At 41.0% G+C, this 24548-nt stretch overlaps 1 protein-coding gene across 1 annotated transcript in view; it reads right to left on the bottom strand.

Moving 5' to 3' along the window:
• LOC136293576 (von Willebrand factor D and EGF domain-containing protein-like) overlaps positions 1 to 24548 on the bottom strand; it is a 164539-nt gene that overhangs the window by 69811 nt on the left and 70180 nt on the right. The window contains exons 9-13 of the mRNA XM_066190542.1: positions 23241 to 23511; positions 20475 to 20653; positions 15978 to 16924; positions 2258 to 2394; positions 1032 to 1187 (exon numbers count right to left, since the gene is read on the bottom strand). Coding sequence (XP_066046639.1) covers positions 1032 to 1187; positions 2258 to 2394; positions 15978 to 16924; positions 20475 to 20653; positions 23241 to 23511 — 1690 coding nt within the window. The remainder of the gene's footprint in view (positions 1 to 1031; positions 1188 to 2257; positions 2395 to 15977; positions 16925 to 20474; positions 20654 to 23240; positions 23512 to 24548) is intronic.

Below are 24548 nucleotides of genomic sequence, written 5' to 3' on the forward strand. Positions count from 1 at the left end.
GGAGCCCTGAGCAGGGGAGCTTCCCTCCTGGTTCAGCCCGGGTGTGTGACACAAGGAAGGTCCAAGGTCCACCCCAGCAGCAAATAGTCAGGCTCTGCTCCCACAGGGTTTTACCCTAATGTCCTAAACTCCCAAATACTTATATTTTAAAATAAATGACTGCCTAGAAGACTTGCCCTGCCAAACATCTTTCTGTTTCCCCCAGGCCAGTGGCAGCACGTGTCCCCAGCGGGGGTACAGGCAGCTGCAGGGTGCAGGACAGGCAGTAACACCGTGGTGAGGGGAGTGTTTTACGTGTTTCATTTTGCATGATGCAATTTTCAGAGCACATCTGCAGTCTCCCTACAATGGCGATATATTCTTCTAGCTTCAGAGCCTTTAAAAGATCTCAGTCGTGGAAAAAAACAACTGATGTGCAGAAAATAACCATGCAGGCTGAGAGTGAGAGCAAGGGCAGCGGGCACACAGGGTCGGGAAGATGCTAGTATCCTGGGGATGTTTAGAAGATAGGTACCATTTTGTCAAAAAAATGGGCTAAAACTGTGGCAGAGAACCCAGAAGAAGCAGATACTGCACATCCTTCTTCCTGCAGCCATTCAGACCACGACTGTGACCGTGACATCCCAGCTCAAGCCTGCCCAGGAGCCAGCCCCTGCACACACTGCTCACACATCCAGGGAGTCAAAGCTCTCTCACACTTGCTGCCTAATCAGGAGTTTGAGCTGAGGTTTTCAGAAATGGAATACTAATGATTAACAATTGATTAGCACAACTGCATCAATCTCAGGTGATTATCTCTAGAAGTGGTTGTAATTTTCCCTTTAGGATTGGCCACAGAGACACTTGAGTTTAGCTCATTGTTTTGGTTGGTGCGGTGTTTTTTTTTTTTTCTCTGTGTGACATTAGTGTGAGTATTTCTACAGGAATTTTCATTTTTGAAAGAAAGCAAACTGTGCTTTGCATTTTAATTTACTATGACAACTGATTTTCTCTTTCTAAAACGTTTCTTAGAAACGTAATAAAATTCCTACTTTCACTTGCCATCTTGCGAACGGCTCGTCACCGGCCACGAAGTGCACAGCCTCTGTGATGGTCAGGAGTGGGATCTGGCAGTCAACAGCCTCAGAGCTCAGAAAATCTGCTTTTGTGCTTTCTTCTTCTCTTGATATCCATTCGCCACCGAGATGCTACAGTAAAATAGAGGGAGAGTGCAGAAAGGCTCATCAAGAGATTCCTGTTGTCAATGCATGTTTATATTTCTGATCAATAATAGAAGGCGTTCCTAGGTGGTTTATTTAAAAGGAAACATGCTGTTACTATAGCTACAATAAAGGGGAAGCCACGCTTAGCTAGGCATGCAGGTGGTCCATTGATTTAAGAAGTGCTGTGGTCTGCTCCTGGGATGAGCAGCTGGGATGAGATAGGGTGATGTAATCGAGTAACTGTGTTTTCTCCAGGATCTCAGCAGCCGGCTCGGGAGCCAGCTTGCTCGAAGGTGATGTCAGCTGCTCCTCCTGATCAGCTGCACAAAACATTCCAACTTGGTAAGAGCCTATGGAGCCTGAAGGGGGCACAGCAAATCTCAGTTGTGCCTTGTGAGCGTGCCAGCACCGACTGGCAGTCAGGCTCAGGCTGAGTGTCTGTTCTGAGGTGGATTTATGAGTTTAATCAAACATTTCATATCCAAGGATGCTGATCCACCAAATAACTCAGTTGCAGCATTGCCTGTGTATAGTTGTTTATGATAAAATTACAGTGCTAGCATAAGAGATGGTTTGATGCTCATCAAAACTTCTGATTTGGTTATGGAGTATGACTAAAAAAATTCAAATAAGAGCCTCTGTCACTGTGCTGAGGAAACCCTATATTCAACCACAAAATTTAACATTTAAATGTGTTTAGGAAAACAACCAAGTGTAGTGATTCCAGATGTACAAAATGAGAAATAATATTGTGATTACAGGCTTCACTGGACTACAGAGCAGCTGAACCAAACAGGAGTCAAACAAAACTCCACAGAGATAACGCGCAAGAACTCATAGCTGTGCATTTCCAGGGAACCAGTCCTGGAAAGGTCTGAGCCTCTTCAGCTCCCCTCACTTGTAGCAAACACATTGGCAGTGGGCTTGGAAGGTACTTGTAACCTGCTGAAGCAGTGAGGGAAGATAGCACAGATCAGAGCAAAAGATTTTTATATAAACTTATCCAAGTTTGACTGTATCATCAATATTTTAGGAGCCAACAGGAGGCTGCTTACGATTAACCTGGTGACCTGGCAGTGCAGGCTGGGAGAGTCTCTGAATTCGAGGCCAAACACCCGGATCCTGCTGCAGTCCGAGGCACGGACGTCACAGAGACCCCCGTTCTCCAAGGCTGTGATTTCCAAAGCTTGCTCTGCAAGGGTGAGATAGACACAAAGCTTTAGAGAGCAGCACTTACATGCTGTTCTGTTCTGCTTCATCAGAGATTTTGTTGTACTTGTTTCTGGTTGTTGCGGTTTAATGTTTTTCCTTAGGGCCTTCCTTGACTCCCTGTGGATTTCTCTTGAACAGAGAAGTTGTCAGAAGGGGAAGCAGCAAACCTCCATTAAATATTGTCCTGTGCATCCAGTGCTGCAAGATGTATTAGCTCCTGAATCAAGTCACTGAAGCTGTGGGTTTATGCTAAAAGGTTTCCAGGGGTAAAACTTCTGTTGACCTGAGTATCCAGTGGCAATTCATCTGCTGAACCAGGTAAAGGGGGTAATTAATGCTGACCCAGGTAAGAGGGGCAATACACCTGCTGACCACGGTAAGAGGGGTAAAATACATCTGCTGACCCAGGTAAGGGGGGTAATGCATCTGCTGACCACGGTAAGAGGGGTAAAATACATCTGCTGACCCAGGTAAGAAGGGTAAATACATCTGATGACCCAGGCATGGGGGATAACACATCTGCTGACCCAGGCAACAGCATGGGAGCACAGCAGAGAGGACAAGGCCTTATCCCATAGCTTAGAGAAACATGGGAACAAGAGATGACCATGCCACCAGGATCCCTGGAGTGCTAAAAAGCAAGGTAAAACCCAGTCCTATGTTTTTCTTTTGTTGTTTATTTGGTTTGTTTTTCCCCTGAAGTTTTGGAGGCAGTAAAAGGATCCTCAGAGGAGAACTTTCTTGTGAGGGTTAAATCATTAATGGTAGCACTCAGCTCTGCACTGTGTCATGCACCAGCTAAGTTTCAGTTAAATCCTGCATTGAGGGCTTAAGTAGAGCTTAAGTGATGCACAGCCTGTGCTGACCCCCTTACAAGGCTAACTTTCACCCATTACTGTTTTTAAAATGTTTTATGGCTCTCAGGTAAAGTTTCATCTGGGTTCTGTTGTAGTTTGGGTATTCACCTTTTAAAATTGCTCATTGCTTTCACATTATTTCTACAGAGGAAAAAAAGTCCATTGAATGTCAGATTTCACATCTTTAATTAAGAAGAACTATAATTTGGTAGATATTTGCGCCAGCTCTTGGGTAGCACAACACTCAGAATGGCTCCAATATCATACATCAATAATAGCAGTCAGTCAGGATCATGGCTACATATTTTCATTTATAGTGTTTGTAGATCTAGTGGTTGAGAGAAGCCTCTATGATGACAAGTAACACAAAGCAGAACATTTTCTTCTCATCTCCTGAACAACACTTACTAGCAGGGGCATGACCAGGAGCCATGGGAGGGATGTTGCTCACCAGCAGAGTGGGGCCTCAGTTGTTATCCCCGCTCAGCTTCCTCTTCCCTGCCCCATCACCACTGCTCTGTCAAAGCAATATCGCCCAGCAATTTTCTCTGAGCTGTAGCTTGGCTAAAATAGCAGCTCTGCATCACCTAATATTTTAGTGGCACCTTAGTTCAGCTCTGATTTGAGGGAGAAAATTCCCTGAGGGGAGTTGATAACCTTCCCCAGCATCTCACTGTTCCTTTAGGGCTCTGCCATTTGGGCTGTAATTAAGAAAAAATGCTGTTTAAACACTGCCATCCCACCAGATTGCAGCCTGTAACAACAGAGCTGCATGACTCGTGTTTTTCCAGAGAAAAGAAGGAAGCAAAGCAACATAAACATGAAACATAATGAAAAGACCTTTTTTCCCCTGCACTTCTGAAGTGCTTTTAGCTTTTCTTTCATTTTTAAAATTGATTTTATTGCAGCAGTATTACCAACACTGCTGGACACTTTGCAATATTTACAAGAAGAGAAATCGTTTACAGCTTATCAGCTTTCATCAGTTACTGGTGGATTCCTGTAATGTACAAAACTATTAGTCAGATGTGGTGACTGGTTTTGATAAATTGCCTTCTTCTGTGGTTAGTGCATAAAATTAAAAAAAAATGCTTCATTATGTTTTTCATGAGATTTTAATAGTTAGCCCCACTAGTACTGAGGGTAGCTTGGATTACATTAATGTTTTCATTAGCACTGCAGATTTTCAGGCTTCTGTGGGTGAAGTAGAATCTCAGAGCCTGGAAAGGAGTGAGGCCCAGGAATGTGCTCCTGCAGCTCTTCCTGTTCCATGAAAGCACTCTCAGCTCAGTTGCTTGTTGATTAAACCCCTGCACTTTCCCAAGAGTTTCCTTATTTCTTTATGGCCACACTCCAGTGTCAGGGTCAGGGCAGGATTACCCAGCCCCAGTGCTTTGCCCAGTGACTTACAGTATCGTATTTATTTCTCTCAAACTGTTCTGTACAGGTTTAACTCCAGCCAGGAGCTGAATATCACACAGGCACTCACTCACTGCTCCTGGCAGGATCAGGGAGATAATCAAAAGGGAAAGGCTGAGAAAATGTGTGAGATGAGTTAAGGCAGTTTAGTGGGGGAGAAAAGGAAGAAAATACAGTGATGATAATAATAATAATGATAAAATATTTACAATATACAAGTGATGCACAATGCAATTGCTCACCACTTGCCAAGAGCCGCCTAGCCAGTACCTGACTGTGATCCCCAGCCAGCTTTCCCCCCAGTTTATGTACTGAGAATGATGCCATATGGAATGGGATATCCTTTTGGTCAGTGGGGGTCAGCTGTTGGTGTCCACTCTCAGCTCTCTGTGCATCCCCAGACTACTCACTGGCAGGACACGAGAAGCTGGAAAATCCTTTCCTTAATATAAACACTACTTTGCAACAACTAAAAACATGAGTGTCTCACCAGCTTGAAGTCTGATGGAAAATAAAAGTAATTATAATGTCTCTTTTTAAAATAAATGGATACTAGAGTACAGCTTTTAAACCTCAGTGTAGGCAGTTCATAAATATTGACAAAGATTGTTATTTTTATCTGTTTTTTTAAAATGAGCTGTCACATGTAATGGGGGTAGGAATTTTAGGCATTTGGTTTTAATGAGAGTTTCTGTCTCCCCCTCTGCCTTCTAGTGTTGTTGCATATTAGCCAGTTTCAGCCAAACAGGGGAGGTGAAATCTCCATGCCATTGGCTTTGGAAAAGTCTCCTGGCAGTCCTCAACTGGGCACTCAAACATCCAGACCCTGTTCTTGCTGCGGGTACAGGGATCGAGGTGTGGTTCATTGCTCCGTGGTAGTGGAGGGGTGGTTGATAAGTCCAGAGAGGTGCTGACATCAGAAGGAAATATTGGAGAGCCCGAAAAACCTCAGCAAAAGAGCTGCAAGTTGTGCAGCTAAAGACTGGAGGGAAGAAGGACAGGAGCAATAAAAAGAGCTGGGAAACATCACAAAGGTGAGAGTGAGGGCAAAAGTACAGATATGCAGAGAAAGTAGAGGTTGTGGAGACCTGGGGTGGATTTCTGATGTCTGTAGAAGGGCAAGTTAGAGAGGAGAAAAATCTGTAGGTAATCAGGCAGTTCCTGGAAGGAACTCGTAAAAAGTATGATATATTTGAACATTAATAATTTATGTTTAGGGAGTGTGAATGTCAAAATGCAACAAAATCCAGGGCAGAACATCCTCCTTTTCTCTGCATGGTCTATAGGCCAAAAATGTGCTTTGACTTTTACTAGTAGATTAAAAACTGAAGCTCAGGGTGGCACCTGGGGCTCAGAGGTGTGACAGGGTGCAGCAGTTATGGAGGAAGATTTAAGGAGTTGTGTGTTCACATCCACTGGCTCAGACATGGGCATCCCACTGCATTTCCAATGCCCAGTCTGTACACACAGCAAGCAATAAAAAAAATCCATCTTTCACCCCGCAGAACATTGCACTGGGACAATGATGAACAGCAGGAAATATTGGGGGAAAAAAGTTAAAAAATCTTGTGTTTTAATGAAATGGTTAAAGGTGGAAATCTCAAAGGCCTCCAGACCTCAGGTGACAGAATAAGGGATCTGTCCTCTTTGATTGCCCCCTCAAGGCACAACACCTCCCCTGCCTTCCCTTTCTTCTCCTCCCATCTCCAGTAGGAATTTCCAGAAAAGAGCAGTGAATTCAGAGTTGCTGATGGTGTGGTTTCATTCTGTAATCGTTTACATGAATCAAACCTGACAAGGAGCACAGGCTAAATAATTGACTGAACCCCCCCAAATAAATACGTGGTTGTTTTTGCAGGTATTTTTGCAGTGTGTTATGTAAATAATATGCACAGTTGTAGAAGTGAAATGAAGACAATTGACACAAAACCAAGAATATTGCAGAACTACACATATTGAAGTCTTACTGACGGATTGAAATGGTTCATGTTGGATTTACACATTTGATTAGAAAAATATTGCACCACAAATAAACTTTCCTCATGCTATGTTTGAAAACTCAGCATGAGGCTTTGGGCTGGAGCAACAGACCTAAAATTGAAACCAGCAATAATTTTGTTTGAATAAAGAGAAGGATAGGAACTGCCCTGCTTTTCTTAAAGGGGATGATAAATGAGCAATCTAAGCCATGAAAAGCAAGTAAAGAACCAGATCATAAGTGCTGGGTTGGGTTAAATCTTTGATGAAGGGTGGAAGTAAATGGCCCATGATGCCCTGTTGCCCACTCCTTGGAATCAGGTAGCTGATTGAACAATTTTCCATGCCAGAGCTTGCTGGTGTGGATGTGAACCTCCAGCTACCAGAGGCATGAAGGTTCTGTATCAGAGCAAATTGATGCTTAATTATCTCTACATCTTTGACTGAACAAGTCTGAGTCTGCCTCCATTCAAATGTTTGTACAAATATTGTATTTATTTTGTATATAACGTTATTTCGGTAATGATAGACACAATCATCAAATGCATTATCCTGGAACTTGTGCTATCCATGACCAAAAGCTGATTTGATGATCCTCCCTAAGAAAAAAATTATCAGCAGTCATATGCTCTTTGCCAATGTCTTGCAAAAAGATGGCCTCCATGGCTTCTCAATGAAAATTGTGATTTTTCCTGCTTCCAAACCCAGAGGACCAGAGCAGCTGAAGGAGCTGGGGGTGTTTAGTCTGGAGAAAAGGAGGCTCGTGGGGACCATCTCTCTACAACTCCCAGAAAGGAGGTTGTGGCAAGGTGTGGGTTGGTCTCTTCTCCCATCTAGCAAGTGACAGAACAAGAGAATATAGACTCAGGTTGCAGCAGGGGAGGTTTAGGTGGAATATTATGAAAATTTTCTGTGCTGAAAGGGTGGTCAAGCACTGGAATGGGCGTCCCAGGGAAGTGCTGGAGTCACCATCCCTGGGGGTATTTAAAAGCTGTGTAGATGTGGCACTTGGGGACATGGTTTAGTGCTGGGCTTGGTATTGCTGGGTTAACAGTTGGACTCACAGACCTTAGGAATTTCTTACAAGCTAAACAACACTGTTTCCATAGTACCAAAGTCTAGATCTATGACCTTTTGCTGGCATGGAGTGAATCTGGTTTTCTCCTTTCAGGGTCTCTGGTATCCAGTACGGATTGCAGAAATGAGCCCTGGGAGAGTGTGGGGGAAAAAGCATTTTGCAAGAACTCCCTGCATGTGAGAAATGGCCTGGCTCAATTTCACACTGAAAGCATCCATGTGCTGCAACAATATGGTAGATTATTTTTTGCTTTAGAAATCTCACTATGACATTTTCGGTTTATTTAATCCTTCTATTTTTAAAAGTCTTGCTAGCAATGCACTTCAGCAATGGAAAAGAAGAGGGTTGTGCTGTTGACAACAGAATATTTCTTCTTTTCCAGATGGCCTGGAGAGGCGACCTCATGTAAGGTTCTGGTTGTGCATTCATGGTGCTCACTGGCACACCAAAGCAGGTCCCAGTTTTTGTCCCTCAATGGCACTTTAGGGCACAACCCTTGACAGCATCTTGAGGCTTCCTACGCGTGAGTGCAGTGATGCCATGAAAAAGCATCATCGTGGTGTCATCTCGGTCCTTATGTCCACTCTAGTGCCAAATTAGTTGGTTTTAGTAATTTCCCCATGTTTAATATTACTGGATTAGATTGAATCTGGTTATTACACTTGGGGTTTTGTTCACAATTGGTTGAATGTTGTGTGGATTGTGGTGGACTGTGGGCTCTTTACAGAACATAAAATATGTTGTAAAGGCCTTGAAGGTTTGCTCTGAATTTTTAGCTTTGGTCAACTAAGAGCAGACCTTTGAATGATTTTAAAGTTTTAATTCTGGTTTATAAACTGTTGTGAATTTGTTATTTATCTTGTATGTGTATCGTGAGTATTTGGAGAAGGAGGTTGTTTTTTTAGGGCTTTTTGTTTTCTTTTGGATTTAACAAGATTTAAGGCTGAAATTTCCTGTGGTACCTGTAAACAGCCTGATGTAAAGAAGTTATAGGTGTGCTTCTGGGGTGTCTGGCTTTGGTCAGTTTGAATAAGACCTATAATTGTTTAAACTTTTCTAGCAATTTAATTCTGTGTTCTTTGGAAAATGGTTTTGTTTAGCTACATGTTTCACTGGACAGTTTTCACTGCTTTGCATTAAAGTAAATAAACTAATCTGAAGAAAAGACTCATCTCTCTGATCTGGTTTGCAGGGAATAGTATGGATCACTGAGCATGCAGCCTTCCATGCCCCTTATCACGAGGATTTGATATCCTTTTAAAATTCATTTTCTATTGACTTTATAACTATAAAGCTAATAGTCCTCTTCCTGCTCAGCCAGGTCTGTGCCTTGAATGGAAAGAACTGGGACTTAAAACAGTAGATTAAAGCTGGTATTGATGTTTGCCTTTTCAGATGCTTGTTTATTGCATCTGCTCCAGCAAAAACTAAAGTAAAACTGCTATGAAAACAAGAAAGGCTTCAAAACTAGCAAGAAGTTCCCAATCCCTGAGAGTTTCCCACAAATATATTTGATGTGACTGTGAAAAATGTTTCTATGAGCAGAGTATGTGGGTGTCAGTGAGGATGCATCAGTGGTAGTTGAAGTTCATCCTTTTTTTCTCTTTTGATTCTAAACTATTTTTCTTTTGTAAATTTTGTATTCTTACCAAAACTTTTTTGGTTGGAGGTGTTCATTCCTCTAAAAGAACAAGAGTACTATTTTCAAAAAGTGACAAGTCCTATGTTCAGAAATTTCTGTTTTGACAAGTAATCTCAAAGCTTGATATTTAATCATTATACCTTTTAAAATTATGTCTGCTAATACTGGCTCTGTTTTTAGCCTGAGAAGAATGTACTTGTGTAAATTTTTACGGCCCAGACCTGAAGATACTGTAGAATAATTTTCATTACATAGGATGCTCCAAGTCCCATCCAACCTGGCCTTGAGCACTTCCAGGGATGGGAGTTCCACAGATTTTCTGGGCAACTTGTGCCAGGGCCTCAGTGATGATGAGGACCACTCCTCTGTAGATGGTTGAGAGAAGGAAAGTGTGTTTTATAAATAAACATTTAGAAGATATTTTCTTCGGTTTTCTTTCAGTATTAAATCATAAATTGTTTTAACTTGGAAAAGCTGACTAACTGAATGCAATGTAATCTTGAATGATGTAATGTGTAACTTCATATTTATTCTTTATCGACTTTCCAATATCATTTATTAAGCTAAGAGAAAAAAAAAATCATAGTAAGTGGAGATAACAGGTCTCAAAAGAAAAGTTTTCATTTTTCATTTCAAAAGAACCTCTTTTATGGAGTATTGATATCTTAGTGAGAATTCTTTAATGTCAGGTTAAAGGAAATAAGAATATATCCCTAATATCTTTAAACCCAGTGTAAAGAAGACAATCCCAGTGGGATGGGAGCTGTGTATTAAAGCGTGGTTTACGCTGCAATGGTACATAGAGATCTGCTTGAAATGTTCCCTGCCTTACAGAATTCATTACTGAAGAAAAATGTATTTGATAGAAACAGATGCCCCAGCTTCTGAATTTTAGTACAAGAACACTGCCTCACACCCATCACTTGCCAAGTGAACCTGTACACATGAGGGGGAACGGGGAGGCTACAGGCAGTGGAAAGTTTCAAACCTCCCTCAGTTGGATAGACAGGAAAATTCAACGTTCTGGAATGTAAAAGTCAACAATTAGTATGATAAAAAGAGAAAAAGAACATTTGTGAAAAAGAGACCTGATTTTTGTCTTGATAGTGTTACTTCATCCAAGTGATAGGAACTGTGACTTTGTTAATAGTATGTCCACCAAAGTCAATGGAATTGTTATAATGAAGAGTAGAATTAAGCCCAATGACTTAGAATTTGAAAAGAAGAAGGGCTTTTTAAGGAATAATGCATTTAAACATTTTTTAATAACAATAGTACTCTGTTTGGTGAGAAAAGTTTAAAACAGCAAGCATGGTTTTTGCTGTTCTCACAGGCACGTTTCTTCTTATGAAATCCAATTTTGAAAAATCAATGGAATTGCTAAAGTGTACTTGCATCTTCTCTGCCACAGAGCACGTTTTGCCATATTAACAAAAATCTTGGCTGTTTTTTCTTCGTTTACTAACCCAAAAGATTTGAAAAAATCTTTCCCTGTGGAAAGGGTCACAGTTTCTGATAACTCTGTTTCTTGGGCCCTTGTGGTGCTATTAAATGTAATTCTCCCTTCAAGGTCTGGTTCACCACAAGCTGGTCCCAGACACAAAGAACACCAGCCTTACACACAGTGAGTAATACTTTGCATTGTAGATATCCTGGGGATTTAGGAAATGGATTATATTTCCTTTGAAAAGTCTATGATGCATTTTTTACTTTGTATAGTCTAATTTATGTAAGGACAGCATCTATTGAGCCAACACCCCCGATGGCTCCCTCAGCATCACATCAGCAAAACACATATTGAAAATGCCAAAACATATTCATTTACTTGACTTCCTAACAGCCCTTACATAATCATTATGATCTGGAATTTAAAGACCACTGAATTGATTCAAGTGGGAGAAAAGTATTTATTTTAGTCAGTATCCTCCCATACAAAGTCTCCAAGGCAGACTGGAGTTTGATGTGGACAACTGAAATATACTGTTCCCTTTCACCTGGGCATCCTGAAAAAATTTAAGTATTTTCTTTCAATGTCTTCCTCATGCTTTGTCTTTGAAAATGAGAATTAAGCTTAAAATAAATCACAGTTACATGAACAGTGAGATTCTATAATATGTACCTGACCTGGCATTCCTGGTCTGAGCAAAACTCTGAGCTTATTCTTCCAAGTGGGAGAGACATTTTCCATTGGAAGACCCAGCCTGAGGAATTATAACAGCTGACCTCATACTTTTTCTTTTTATATATATATATATATATATATATATAAAAAATACTGGATGCTTTAATACATATTATTTAATTACAGCACATGGACAGGACCCAAAGCAGACTGCTGAATTCAGAAAGGTCTATATAACCACTCTAAAAATAACAGGGTGTAGTTGATGTAGCTGCTGCGGCAGATGGGTCTGGGGGACCTGTGTGGTTGTGGTTCACAGCACTGAAAATGCAGTTGGGTTCACAGCCACTCTTAATAACACCAATGAAATGTATTGATACAAAAATGGGAGATCTGTAAGTGTGGTAGGTGAGTGTTCCCTTCTCACCTTCTCACCATCATTTTTTGCTTGCTTTGATTTCTTTGCTGGTTAATTTTTTTCCCTCCCCAGAACTTTCCACATAGAAATTGAAACTTCAAGTGTCATTACTTCACTGAAACTAATTTGTCCTTATTATTCCTCATTACCTTTTATCTTGTAATTGCTCTTTAGAGCTTCATACAATCTGCACATTACATTGCTCTATGTGTGCTTTACTAGTCCCGATTTTTTTTAATAAGCAACATGGTCAATATATACAAATGGTAAGCACCAACCTGATTTGCTATCTGCTGTAATTGGATTCTGCCTTTAATTACAGGTGGTAATGACATTTTAAGCACCTTATACAGGTGTTGGGGGGGGGTGGGGGTTATGAAATGTTAAGCAACATTAAGAAATTGTAAGCTTCTGGAGTGCTGCCAAATTTCAGAGGTGCCTTTCAACTCCAAATAGCGATTTTCATGTGAGGATAATTATAGCTCTGGCCACCTGGACTGCTCCTGTTGGAGTCAGGCAGAGCAGAGGAGTAAGCCTGTCTGCAAGCCATACTTAACATCTTCTCTCTTTAATTGTGTTTTCCTTTAAAATTACTCCAAATATATTATGGCCTATATTCTGATTCCTAAAAATACTGCAGGACTTTTTTTTTGTGTGTGTTTGCTGGCCAAAACCAGTGGCAGAATGTATTGTTATGTATTGGCAGAGTAACTGAGGTTGGGTGACCTTGAAAAAGATATTTGAATTATGTTGATGGCCTCCTTGATCTTGGGGGAGTTTTAATTCACATCTATAATTCCAGCCCGAGAAAATTAGACCGAGATTTGTTTCAGAACTGATGGGAAAATATATAGCCAGCAAAAGGAGTTGCCTTCTCCTTCATTACTCATGTAGGTTCTCCTGGAAAATAACTTTTCCCTACCAATAGCACTTAAAACTCAGCATTTCTGAGACCAACATGTATTCTCCTGCTTTTTCTCTCCTGACTTTTTGAAAAGAAAGTGAAAGAGACAGCATTTTTATTTGTCCTGCAGGAACCTAATTCAATTCTTAATTTCTCATCCCTTCTTTCCCTTCCTACGGAAACTCTGCTTATTAGTCACAAAGCCCAGGGGCTTACCCTGCCTGTGCTTGCACAGTGCTGATTTCCTGCCAGCCAGTCAGGATTCCTGAGCTCCCAGTGATGGGACTAAAGCTGTTCTGGTTTGAACAGCTTTATTTCTGAGACTGATCTGAGATTCTGAGATTGATTTATTTCTGAGATTGATCTTAATTCTTCCTCTCTAATAACCTATTCTGGTGTGAAAGCCTGGCTTTAGTGACGTCAGCAGGGCCTCGGATCTGAGCGCTTCCAGTCCTTTGAAGTGACATTTGAGGGGTTGGTTGTTGCTGTGTGATACTGCTGTGCTTTTCCCTGGAAAGAGGTGTCTGTCCCATCCCACATGTACCTTGAGATATGGAGGGGAACAGCCCTGGGGGTGTTCAGCCTGGAGAAAAGGAGGTTGTACCGGGTGGGGATTGGTCTCTCCTCCCAAGCAAAAAGAAACAGGACAAGAAGATCTTGTTGCTGTCATCACCAAGAGATGTTTAAATTGGATATTAGGGAAAATGTATTCACTTGAAAGGTGGTCAGGCAGCCCAGAGAAGTGGTGGAGTCACCATGCCTGTAAGTGTTCAAAGAGCCACCTAAGATGTGACACTTGGGGACGTGGTTTAGTGGTAAAGATGGCAGTGCTGCATTAAGGGTTGGATTCCATGATCTCCCAGGTCCTTTCCAATTTAAATTATTCTGTGCTGTCTATGCAGAACATTTCTGCATGTGACATGTCAAAACAAGCAAATATCTTAAAATATATTCGGAATGAAATTCAAAAATCAAGAACAGCTATAAAGGTGAAGCTCTCATGGAGGCTTGTCTTGATTGACTACCAAATTATCTAGATGACCTTTTCTATGTATTATAATGTCAAAGTGATTGGCATGCCAGAACTAAGATTTTATTCCTCCTTAGAGGGGATCCGACTTCTGGCTGTATGTATAGATCTACTTTATATTGCATTCACAAAATCAGGTAATTTTATGTATGTGTATATATATATATATATATATATATATATATATATATATATATATATATATATATATATATATATATTTATTTATTTCTATATATATATATACAGCTTCTCTATTTTTGTATATATAGAAAAAGATTCTAAATCACTGGTAAATGAATTCATAAACAGTCTTTAATAATGGACCTTATTGCAGTTCGTTCCATTGATTCACTCGACTGTGGCAGTACTTTTTCCTTTCCATAGTTAATGTTGAAATGAATTTACTGTATGAAGTTTTCTCCTAACTTCTGTGGATTTGTGCCAAAGACAAGGGAGAATATCCTGAAAATTAAGCACGACACTTGTTACCTTTGTTTTAATTTTCCTGTGTTTTTTATTCTCAATTTTTCTCTATCTCAGGAGAAAGCATTGTCTAGACAAGATGGTCCAGCGCCCTGTCCAGCTGAACCTTGAAAGTGTACAATAATGCCAAGGCAGCAAGAGACAGACAAAGCAGTCAGGGCAGAGGAAGGCAATGACTTTGGGGGTGTTTGCCATAGCTGATGTGTGTTTGTTTTCCAGTTCTCACCTCCCTGTGCAATCTCAGGCTGAGCTCTGCTCTCTGTCCTTGTTTCTATTTGATGTCACAGCAAGAAGACAAGGTGCCATTAGCTTTTACTTGAAAGGTCATATTGAAGCTATTTTCCTCTAATCTGAGAGATTTCAGCCATAGCAAAACAAAATTTTAAAATTTGGCCTAAGCAAGCCCCCTAACCCCTCTGTATCACAGAGAAATGAAGTTAAACATTGAATTGTGTGTTGGACAATTGCTTCAAAATTGCTCAACTCACTTTTCAGTCCCTGGTGTCAGTTATTCTTTGTGTGAAAGAGAATTAATTCCTCCATATCTGGGAAGTTATTCTGCAAATTTTAGTCTGTCATTACCAAAAAAACCCCAGATGTCGGGATATGTTTTAACTGCTTTAAACCCATGAAAGTCATGTCTAGTGTGAAGAACACAGGTGATCCTATCCCTGACAATAAATGCATTGGGGTGTCAGCTGTGCTCCTGGGGCTTTGGATGTCTCAGCTAAGCCATGGTGACTGATCCAGGATGTGACCTGTGCCAGTCCTAAATACAGACCAACCCATGTATCACAGAAAAAGGCTTTCCCCCACATTTGGCATGTCTTAGGAGAGCACACCTCATCATTTCAGTTTAACTGAAACACTGTGGCTCCTAAGCTGCATGAACTCAGCTGTATGGCTGAGCCTGAAGTACTTCTTTGTCACTTCAAACATGAGCTTATGTGGTTTGCTGAGGCAGAGTTCACATTCTGAAATCACCACTAACATTTCTGCTTAGTTTAAAGCACTCTCAGCACTCACACTGCACATGGGATCACCCTTTGAGAGGCTGAGATGTAAAGAAGAAGCAAACCCAGTGGGACAGTCTTCTGCCTAAATGTAATTCACAAATATTTGCAGAATCAGGTCTGCAGGTCTGAGTATGTCCTGTAGCTATTTGATGGCTTTGACAGGGTTACTTGTTCATTTTGTCACTTTTAATTTTGTTTTGTTACTAGTACAGTGTTTGAAATTAATGTTTAAACTTTATTCTCTGTTGACCAGGAAAAAAAAAGAAAGACGTGTCTCTACACTGTTTACATGAATATTGACCACAAGGTGAGCAGGACGCTCTTCTTTTTTTTGTGAGAAGCCTGCTTGTCAGCATGCCAATGATAGATCAGATGTAAAGAAAATCACTTCTGCAAAACCAATTTGCTAAGGGGCTTGTAAAATCCATTTTTAAAAAGTTACTGAGGCAAAAAAGTGAAGGACCAGCCAACCAGATATTTTGATCGGCCCTTCAATGTCAAAACCTGATTACTAATTCATCAAATACCTTACTGGTAGCGCTGCTTGGAGAACAAACAACTCTGTGCAGATGTTCTACCTAATAATTCCAAAACGGAAAGAATGCTTTACTTACTTTTGGTGACACCGCAGTCATAGGAGTTGTGGCCTTCTAGGCACTGGCAGCCCAGTTCTGTGCAGTGTCCATGGCCATTACAGAGCGCAGGACATCGGAGAGCAGTGAGGATTTCCTCCCAGGCAGCAGGTGGCTGGTTTCCAACAGGGAACTCTCCCTTCCTGTTTTCCAGCACTCTCCTTTCACACTCATTTTCCAAAAGGGCTATCAGTGGGCTCACCCAAGCCACGTCGTCTTTGAGCTGCAGGTCCAAAAGGCAAATATCAATTGCCTCATCCAGGTATTTTGCAAGGAGGCCTTTACACACCAAGCCAATGGTGGAATTTGCAAGAATTTGGTGGCAAATCTCTCGAGCTTTGGTGGCAGTCAGGCCATTGGGAGTGGGCCACGACAGTGGAAATTTCATCCGAACCCCTTCAAAGTAGTCCTCGGGGAAAAAATACGCAAAGCTCTTTGAATCCCTCCGGGCTGGGCCATGCAATGGGTGAGAGGATGAGTATTCATAATACTTGTCTTGCCTTTTTGCTTTCCTTAGGTCTCCTGTTGGTTTGGTAGAGGCAGTGGAGCTGTTGCTATTCATGGAAACATTGTGTGGGAGGGGCTTTAGTGGGACCTTGGGGCTTCTTCGCTTTTGGACTGATTTAGAAAAATATCTTTGACCAAAAATCTTGGTCGGTGGTTTCTCATCTTTTCTCAAAGTTGACTCTGTTTCTGCGTGAGTGACAAACTCAGATGTAACATCCAGGTATGGGATTGCAGAGCTGTGATCCACATGGTCATGATGGCAACCAGGGGGCTGAGGGGAAGGAGTCTGAAAAGCATTTTTTGAGTTTACCACGGGCACAGGCTTGGTGCTACTCCCCTTCTGGCACCTGCAGAAACTTTTCCTTTGCTTCCTCTCAGAGGGCGCTGGAGTCCTGTCAAACAAACTCTTCCCTGGAGGAATTCTGATTTAAAAATAGAAAGGGATTAGAGGGAGAAAACTTTCAACAAATTAGGCTATCATACAAGAAACCTTTCTTTCGCCAAGGCTAGGGTAAGCATAAATTTAAATCTACAAAAGTACTTCAGAAAATGCTTAAGTTTAACCTCTGTTTTCTCCAGTCACTTTTGCACTTTTGCACTTCTTGAGTTGTCCTGTCTGTTTTCTAGCACTTCATGAAGGTTTTTTTAGTACCAGATGTTTAAGCGGTTTGCTGGAGCGCTGCCTAACTGCTTGACTTCTCTTTGCTGGACTTCCTCTGAGGTGCAGGTTACCTTTTGCATATTATACATGAAATAAATACTTGGATTTGTCCCTGGGTGACCCAGCTAACTCTTGGAGAATGACAAAAAAGTCCTATTTATTTCAAATCCTATATTATGAAAATCACCTTTATCTGTGTGCCTCTTCTCTCCGTATCAACAGTTTCCTCTAAGATGTAGATTGCTAACTTTTTTCTTTTAGATGTCTTCCTCCACCCTTTTTAGGTTTTTTTTATATATACTTAATTTCATTCTTTCCTTCTACTAGAGTTTTCTTTGATTTTTTTTCTTTCAACACAAAGCAGTTTTCTATTGATCATAGTGTTAGGCTCTCATATAAGCTGAGATGATTCTCTTCCCTCTTTTAAATTTAGTCTTTAATGATAGATGAACTTCTAGAGACTTCAGTTTGAGTAAACGGGCATGATTCGAGTTTCTTCAGAAATCTCATATCTCTTATTGATCTTATTTGTGCAGCACAAAAGGAATCCTAGAGCTTCATAGAAAAGGATATGTTTCTTGTCCCAACATTTGGCAGCATGTAATTACCAGACACATTTGAAATAGCAACAAAAATTTAAATTATTTTGGCATTAATTTTGTCTTGCAGCCAGAATGCTGAGGATTCAGGAAAGTGAAAGCGTTCGCCAACATATTGGAGCCAAACACTAGATACTGTTGTTGGAAACCATAATTGCCATTATCTAATTAAACAAAAAAACCCCCAAAACATTTAAAATGGCATATCTGATATTACTATTTTGATCATTGACACAACCATAACTTTTAAATAGAACATCTCAGTGATACTGGAAAAATAAACCTACTTGTCCTGAAACATGAGCACAAACATTTATGGAACCATTTTGCCCAAAGTGTGGGCTCAGCAGGAGACAATATGAGACAAAAGGGTGGTTTTCATGCTCATGGAAATGCACAAGCTGTTCTGCACTTCCCTGTAGTCTAGGAAAAGATAACGTTTTTGATGACTGAGAGACTTGTCCTTTGGACAACACATTTTAGTGTCTGAATGAGTGTCCTTCACGCTCCATTCCTCTGGTTCTAATAGAGGGGTTATCTGCCCCTGAAGCTTCCCTGATTCAGCATCAAGTAAATTTAAGCCCAGACTAAGGCAGCAGCAGAAGATCCTCCTTTGATATAGCACTACATAAACTAGAGGCTATTGTAAATATAATTTATTTATTAAAACCAATAAATCAACCACATAAACTGGTCCAGAATCAGGACAGAAACTTAACACACAAACAAAAATTTCAGTAAAATGAAACTCTTGCCTTGATATCTTACTAAAAAAAAAGCCTCTGTTAATCCTACATGAAACCAATTACGTCCTTTTTGTCATCCCCAGTCAACAGAGCAGGGGTGTATGGTGTGGAAAGGATGGAAACCCCATAATTCCTCACAGCCATGCACATACCAGCTGCTCCTCAGTGAGCTTGGATATGCCCTCTGTCCCCTGCAGGAGATGACCAGACTGTCATTCCTCTGAGCCACCCACTATAATCCAGGAAGAACTAAAGATTTTCAAACTGAGTTGGATGCTATTATAGAGAAAGTCCAGAATTTAATAGCTTTTCTGCTGGTTTCTTGGTAAATGTTTAAATGTTTGAAAATTTTGCCTACTTCAATCACATGTTTTAAAATTCATGTCTTCTCTGGTTGCTATTTAACGGCTGGGAAGCTCTGATGTTGTTTTATTGTTTCGAAGTTCTGTTGGAAATCTGGCGTCTAAAGCTGATCTGTGCGTGCAGAGCCCTGCAGCTGCTTGAGAGAGGTGGGAGCCAGGGAAAGCTCTGAACTGCCAGATGGTGGGCACTCAGGCTAGCTTCAGGTGCTGGAGAAAACCTAGCACGCTTTCAGGGTTATTTAAAATGAAATTAAAAATAGCAGCAGAAAAACCACCCTCTACCTTTTGTTTTTTTACTGGGCCGTTTCTCTGTGAGTGGATCAGAGAAAGACCCAGGCTCCTCTGGAGGTGACCTTAGTTTCTCTATTGGCTTGTTTTTTTTTAACCAGGATCTGAGGGGTCCTTGAGAATCCAACCTTGGGAGTACTGCAAGATGGAACTCACCATCCCTCTTGCCCTTCTCACTTAGCAGGAGCTTCTGCGTTCCCTGAAGAATCTCAATCACATTGCCCTGGAAAACTCAGTGTTTCATAAGTAAAATCCTTTGCACTGCACTTTGGCTTCAGCTCTTTCAACCAAATTGCTTTGAGCAAGTTCTCCTAAGGACCTTTTTAGCCCTTTTTTGGGTTGGTTCTTGCACCAAGTTATTTCTCCATCCTCCTTCTCAGAAACAATCTCTGACTGAATACTGCATTATTAGGATGTTAATGATGGCTGCTGAATTCTAAATGGTAGAATTTATAATGACTGGCCAGAATTGACATTAGATATCCATTACTTAGGCCCACTGAGATGTTTATTTTCTGAAGTGCAAGAAGTCTAAAAATTCCTCATTCCTATAGGATTGTGCTGAGCTCCCATGTACAGATTAAGTGCAATGTTACAGTGTTTTGCCTTCTTTTTCCTTACTTCACAAACCAGGCTTCACAAGCAACCCCATTTTTGCTTTAGGAATACCTGTTAGGCACGTTTGAAGTTCAGCAACAGGAATTAAAATGTGGGATAGGGATAGAGACAGGAGCAGGGATAGGGACAGGGACTGTCACAGGGAGATGTCAGCTAGTCAGACTCCTGGCTCTGTTTGCAGACCATCTGTCCCAGAAAGTACAAGTTTTCAGAGCTCACTGCCATCATTTGTAGAGTTGATATTAAGTTTTAGCATGGTACATATATTACCAGACTTTGTCAAAATGTAACATTTAATCTATACTCACATATTGTAATTAGTGTTCAGGAATAAAAGAACAAGGGAAATACGAAACCCTTAATTAATCCCTATTGTCAGCTGTCTACATTTTCATGAGTGGGTGAGAACTGCATTTTTTTTTTTTTTTAACAGCTGAGAGGGATCTTAACACAGCTGCTAACGTGACATCACTTGTGAATGTAAAACTTCTCTCTTGGTAACTGCTGGTGTGTTTTGTGCTGGCTGAAAATTAAGCCCCTGTGCTGCTGGGGTGGAGATGGGTCTTGAGGCTTCTCCCTTAGGTTAAGCAGATCTCTCTATCAGGTCACTAGGGGAGTCTGCAATGAAATAAACCCATCAGGGCTGTTTGAAACGCTGCTGAGAGCACCTCCTGGGTGGGATCTGTCTGGCTTCGTACCTCCACTCCTCTATGAAGTCTTCCTCAGGCACGTTGCGGAGGTCGTTGTGAGCCATCCCGTCAAAGAGGCCACACAGCCCCCGGGTGCTGTTGAAGTCCACGCCCGGTGTCCTCACTGTCACACCCATTCCCCACTCGCTCAGGTCTGCTCGGACAAACGCTCCTGAAGGGAACAGGATCTGAAGAGACAGGAAAAAAAAAAAACCACAAAAAAACCAACAACAAAAAACAACCCCAGTGAATTGAAGCTCTTACCAAGCTTTTTATGCAATAAAAAACGCCTCTTTCCATAAACGAAAATATCAAAGCAGGAGGTTAGTGACAGCGGAGGTAATTTAAGATCACTTAGAAACACTATAAATGTTTATTTGTGGTATTATTTAGTTTGCTTTCAGATTCCATGGCATTAATATCTGATGGCATTAGATAAATGTATAACTGCATGAGTACTTTTCTTCTTAAATTAATATTTGCATCCATTGAAGTTTTCCCAGTGGTAAGTTACCAGCTATTTTTTGAAGTGACTTCCATGACAATAAGGCCACCTTGTGTCTTTTATATTGTTAATTTTATAATAATAACTTTTTTAAAGAAACTGCCAAGACTGAAAAACCTCTTTCTTCCTTCTGAACAATCATTTAATTTTCCAAGGCTGGATTATCCAGAAAATGATTATGTTTTAAAGTGGATAAGGCAATTTTCTCATTAAAGGACTAGTGGTAGGCTTACGCTGACCTTTAAAAGGATAACAAAACAAAGCAAAACAGAAAAACCAAAAAAACAACCTGGCAGGGTTCAAAACAAGAAGTAACTGTGTGGATAATGGATTTTTCAGATTGGTTAACTAACCAAATAATAAAAAGAAAAAAAAAAAGCAAAAAGAAAATATCTTTTCAACTGATATGTATTTTTTAATTTGCTTTATTTTTACAGGTAAAAAGTAAATTATTTGAAAATTATCTGGGCCTAGAGAGGGAGCAGGAACATACTATCTTGATAAGTTTCCTTAATACTTTCTTTTTTATCCAGAATTAAACATTTTCAGTCAATCTTTAAAAATACATTAGAGTTGCAAGCATTATAACAAGTTTGACATAATTCTTTTCCTTTTTTAAGTGGCCCCTACCTAAATATAATTTATTTATCCAAATAATGTCCTTTCTTTTGGGTGGGGATTTTCTGGTCCCTTTGAAGTTCCTCCCCACCAAATCTACTCTTATCTGTGAAGGAGTAACAAGCTCATATTTATATTCTTCCGCTTGAATCCAGAGTTCACTCAGAGTTTGGCTTCACTAAATTATAATTCTGTCCATTTTAGTTTCCCATTACTTCAGGCTTTTTCTAGAGAACTGTGTGTAAATCCCTTGCAGTCAGAACTGCATGAGCTGTTCGGCCTTCTGTGCTGTCCAGATTAATATTTCCAGGTGTGGATTTATTTTGGGACTTTGGAGTGTTCTAACCCTTGCCTTTCCTTCTGCCCTGGGCAATGCATCCCACCTGGATTTAATGCTGCTAATTGAGGCTTCAAAAAAGGTTTTTTTGAGACCTCAGTTAGCAGAGTTATTTAGTGACTGGCTGCTGGAAGCTGCCACTTTGCATGACCTAACCCCATTCCAATCCTCCTTGAACGCTGTGGGAGCCAGTGGGAGCCAGTTCCTGAGCTGCAGGAGGATAATGATGGACAAGTGCTGGGAGAATTGGGATGTACCCTACTCGGTGTTGTGCTCAGGGATCCTGTTCACTGCTGCGTGTTTCCTATAGGTTCCCGCTCACATCACAGCAGGATTTATATTGTGTCCCCAGTCTGCCCTGATTTGTCTCCCCGAGTCTTACCTCAGGTGTAAATGAGAATAGGGATTCCTTGCTAAGATTATCCTAGTAATAAAACAGTAATTATATTGCATTCAGTTGCAAAATGAAATGACAGCTTGATTCCTGCTTTTTCTCTATTCTATAATTAACAGACTTTCAATTACTACCTTCCTGAGGTCTATTCCAAGCGAGATCACAAGGAGAGCCAAGCACAGGCACTTCCTGCATCATTCTGGCTCTGCTGTGGACCGATCTTCATCCAAAACATTTCATGGCAATAAATCTTGATGATACAACTCTAGGATAAAATTATCTTCTTGGCCATGATTTGCAGCTCTTTTCCTTACCAAAAACCCCTGGTGCAGCCTGCTCTTATTTTTCCAGTGATTTCATTGGATTAGTGTGGATAAGCGATACTTATGCAAAGTAAGTTGAGGCCATATATTTGTTTAGGCAAATGCTTTATGTTACAGCAAATGTTGCACATTTACAGCCCATTTTCATAGCTTTTGGGGGCTCTCTGGATCTGACTAATAGTGTCTTACTGCTCCACTGAAAAACTCCATTATTCTGCTACCTGCGATCTTTCCTTGAATATTTATATCTCTAGCTCTGCAAAGATATTTGCTTTATGTGATGTGGTTGGGTAGTGCCTGGCATAAGCAAACAGGGAGTGGGCTGCTGTGCTGCAGAGTAAGTAGTGCTATCAGAGCTCCAATGTGTTGCCACGAAATTTCCAGAGGTATTTGTTTTGTTTTGTTTTGCATTTTCTTAAACCAACACTTTAACACTTTAACTTCCCTGCCTCTCATTTTGCGGTACATTTGGCTGCAGATGGCAGCTCTGATGGCTTCAGATATTTTCGTAGCAACTTCATTGATCATTCAGAAATACTAAACAGTGTGTTTTCAAAGCACAACCACCACAAAAGTGCTCAACCCTCCACGCACGTACTGTTATTTTCCTGCCTCCGTAAGACTTCAGGATTTTGACTCGTGGTGATGCCTCAGTGCTTTTGATGGTCAGCTGAGGCCTGCTGTCCTGGAAGTGGCCGTTGCAGGTGTCCAGCACCACGGTGTCACCCTCCTCCCGTGCAGCCACACCACAGTTGCAGGCGGTGGCGGAGCGGTGGCCGCCGCAGTCCCACTGCCGGACGTGCACCTCGAACGCCCGCGCGTCGCTGCGGCACAGCAGGAACGTCCCGATTTTATAGCTGTCATAGCGCCTGAACAGCCACAAAGAAACACAAACAGAGAGTGTCAGAGGCCCTCAGCACACACCTGTGCTGGGTGTCTGTTGGCACTGAATGAGTGCCAACAAACACCCAACACAACAGTCATGGCTGGACTTGGGGGAGGGAACCATCCACATGTGGGGAAGAGTTTCTCTGGCTCTGTATCCAAGGGAACGTCGCAGCTGTTGTTAGCTGGAAGTGCCTAAAAATTCCTGTAAAAAGTGTCCCAGCTGCTGCCATGGCAATGGGCATGGATAAAAAGGGTAAACATTTGATATAAAGCAAATGGGAAAATGTTTCCTGCCTCCGAGTCTTAATAAATATATTTTGGTTCTAACCAGACGCTTTTAGAGTACAATATTCTTCAAAGGGAAATCAGTGCTCAAATAACCTCTTCTGTGACTAATCAGTAAATTTTACAAGTCTAGCTGTGGCTAGGTAAAGGCTTCCTGTGAAAATCTGGGATACTACTGAAAGTCTGTTAAAATGAAGTTTGTTCCTCCCCCTCAACGAGTTTGCCACAAGCACAACTTTCACGCTCAATGGATTGGCAATCGGCACAAGCCAGCGTGGAGAACAATTTAGAAATTTCATCCTTTTCTGTAAGGAAAGTCCCTGCTCCATCCGGGTGAAGCCAAGAGCAGGATAACTTTAATAACTTCGCAAGTGTTTGCCCTCTGCATGAACCATCTGGAATCTCTGGGGTTTCCACAACAAAGGCCTGTGACAGGATGCTCTTCTGCTTGTTCTTTGTGCTCTCGCTCCACAAACTTGTCTCATTCTCACTCTATTTTATTCTAATATGTTATATAAAAGGAAATAGTGGCCATGGTAGCAGTCATGTACTTAAAATATGTTGATGTTTTCTCCCTATAAGCCAACAGCTTCCATCCTTAAAAACAATGGATTATTCTGCTTTCTTTTAAGGCACTGTGATTAGTTTTAAACATGATTTTTATGAAATTAAGTAATATGGAAACTAAACTATACGCTTATAATAATAAGCTTTATTTTTTCTACAATAAAGA

The sequence above is a fragment of the Chamaea fasciata genome, unplaced genomic scaffold (assembly GCF_029207755.1).
Source record: "Chamaea fasciata isolate MVZ Bird 193981 ecotype frontalis unplaced genomic scaffold, bChaFas1.0.hap1 SCAF_8, whole genome shotgun sequence".
NCBI classification, from domain to species: Eukaryota; Metazoa; Chordata; class Aves; order Passeriformes; family Sylviidae; genus Chamaea; species Chamaea fasciata.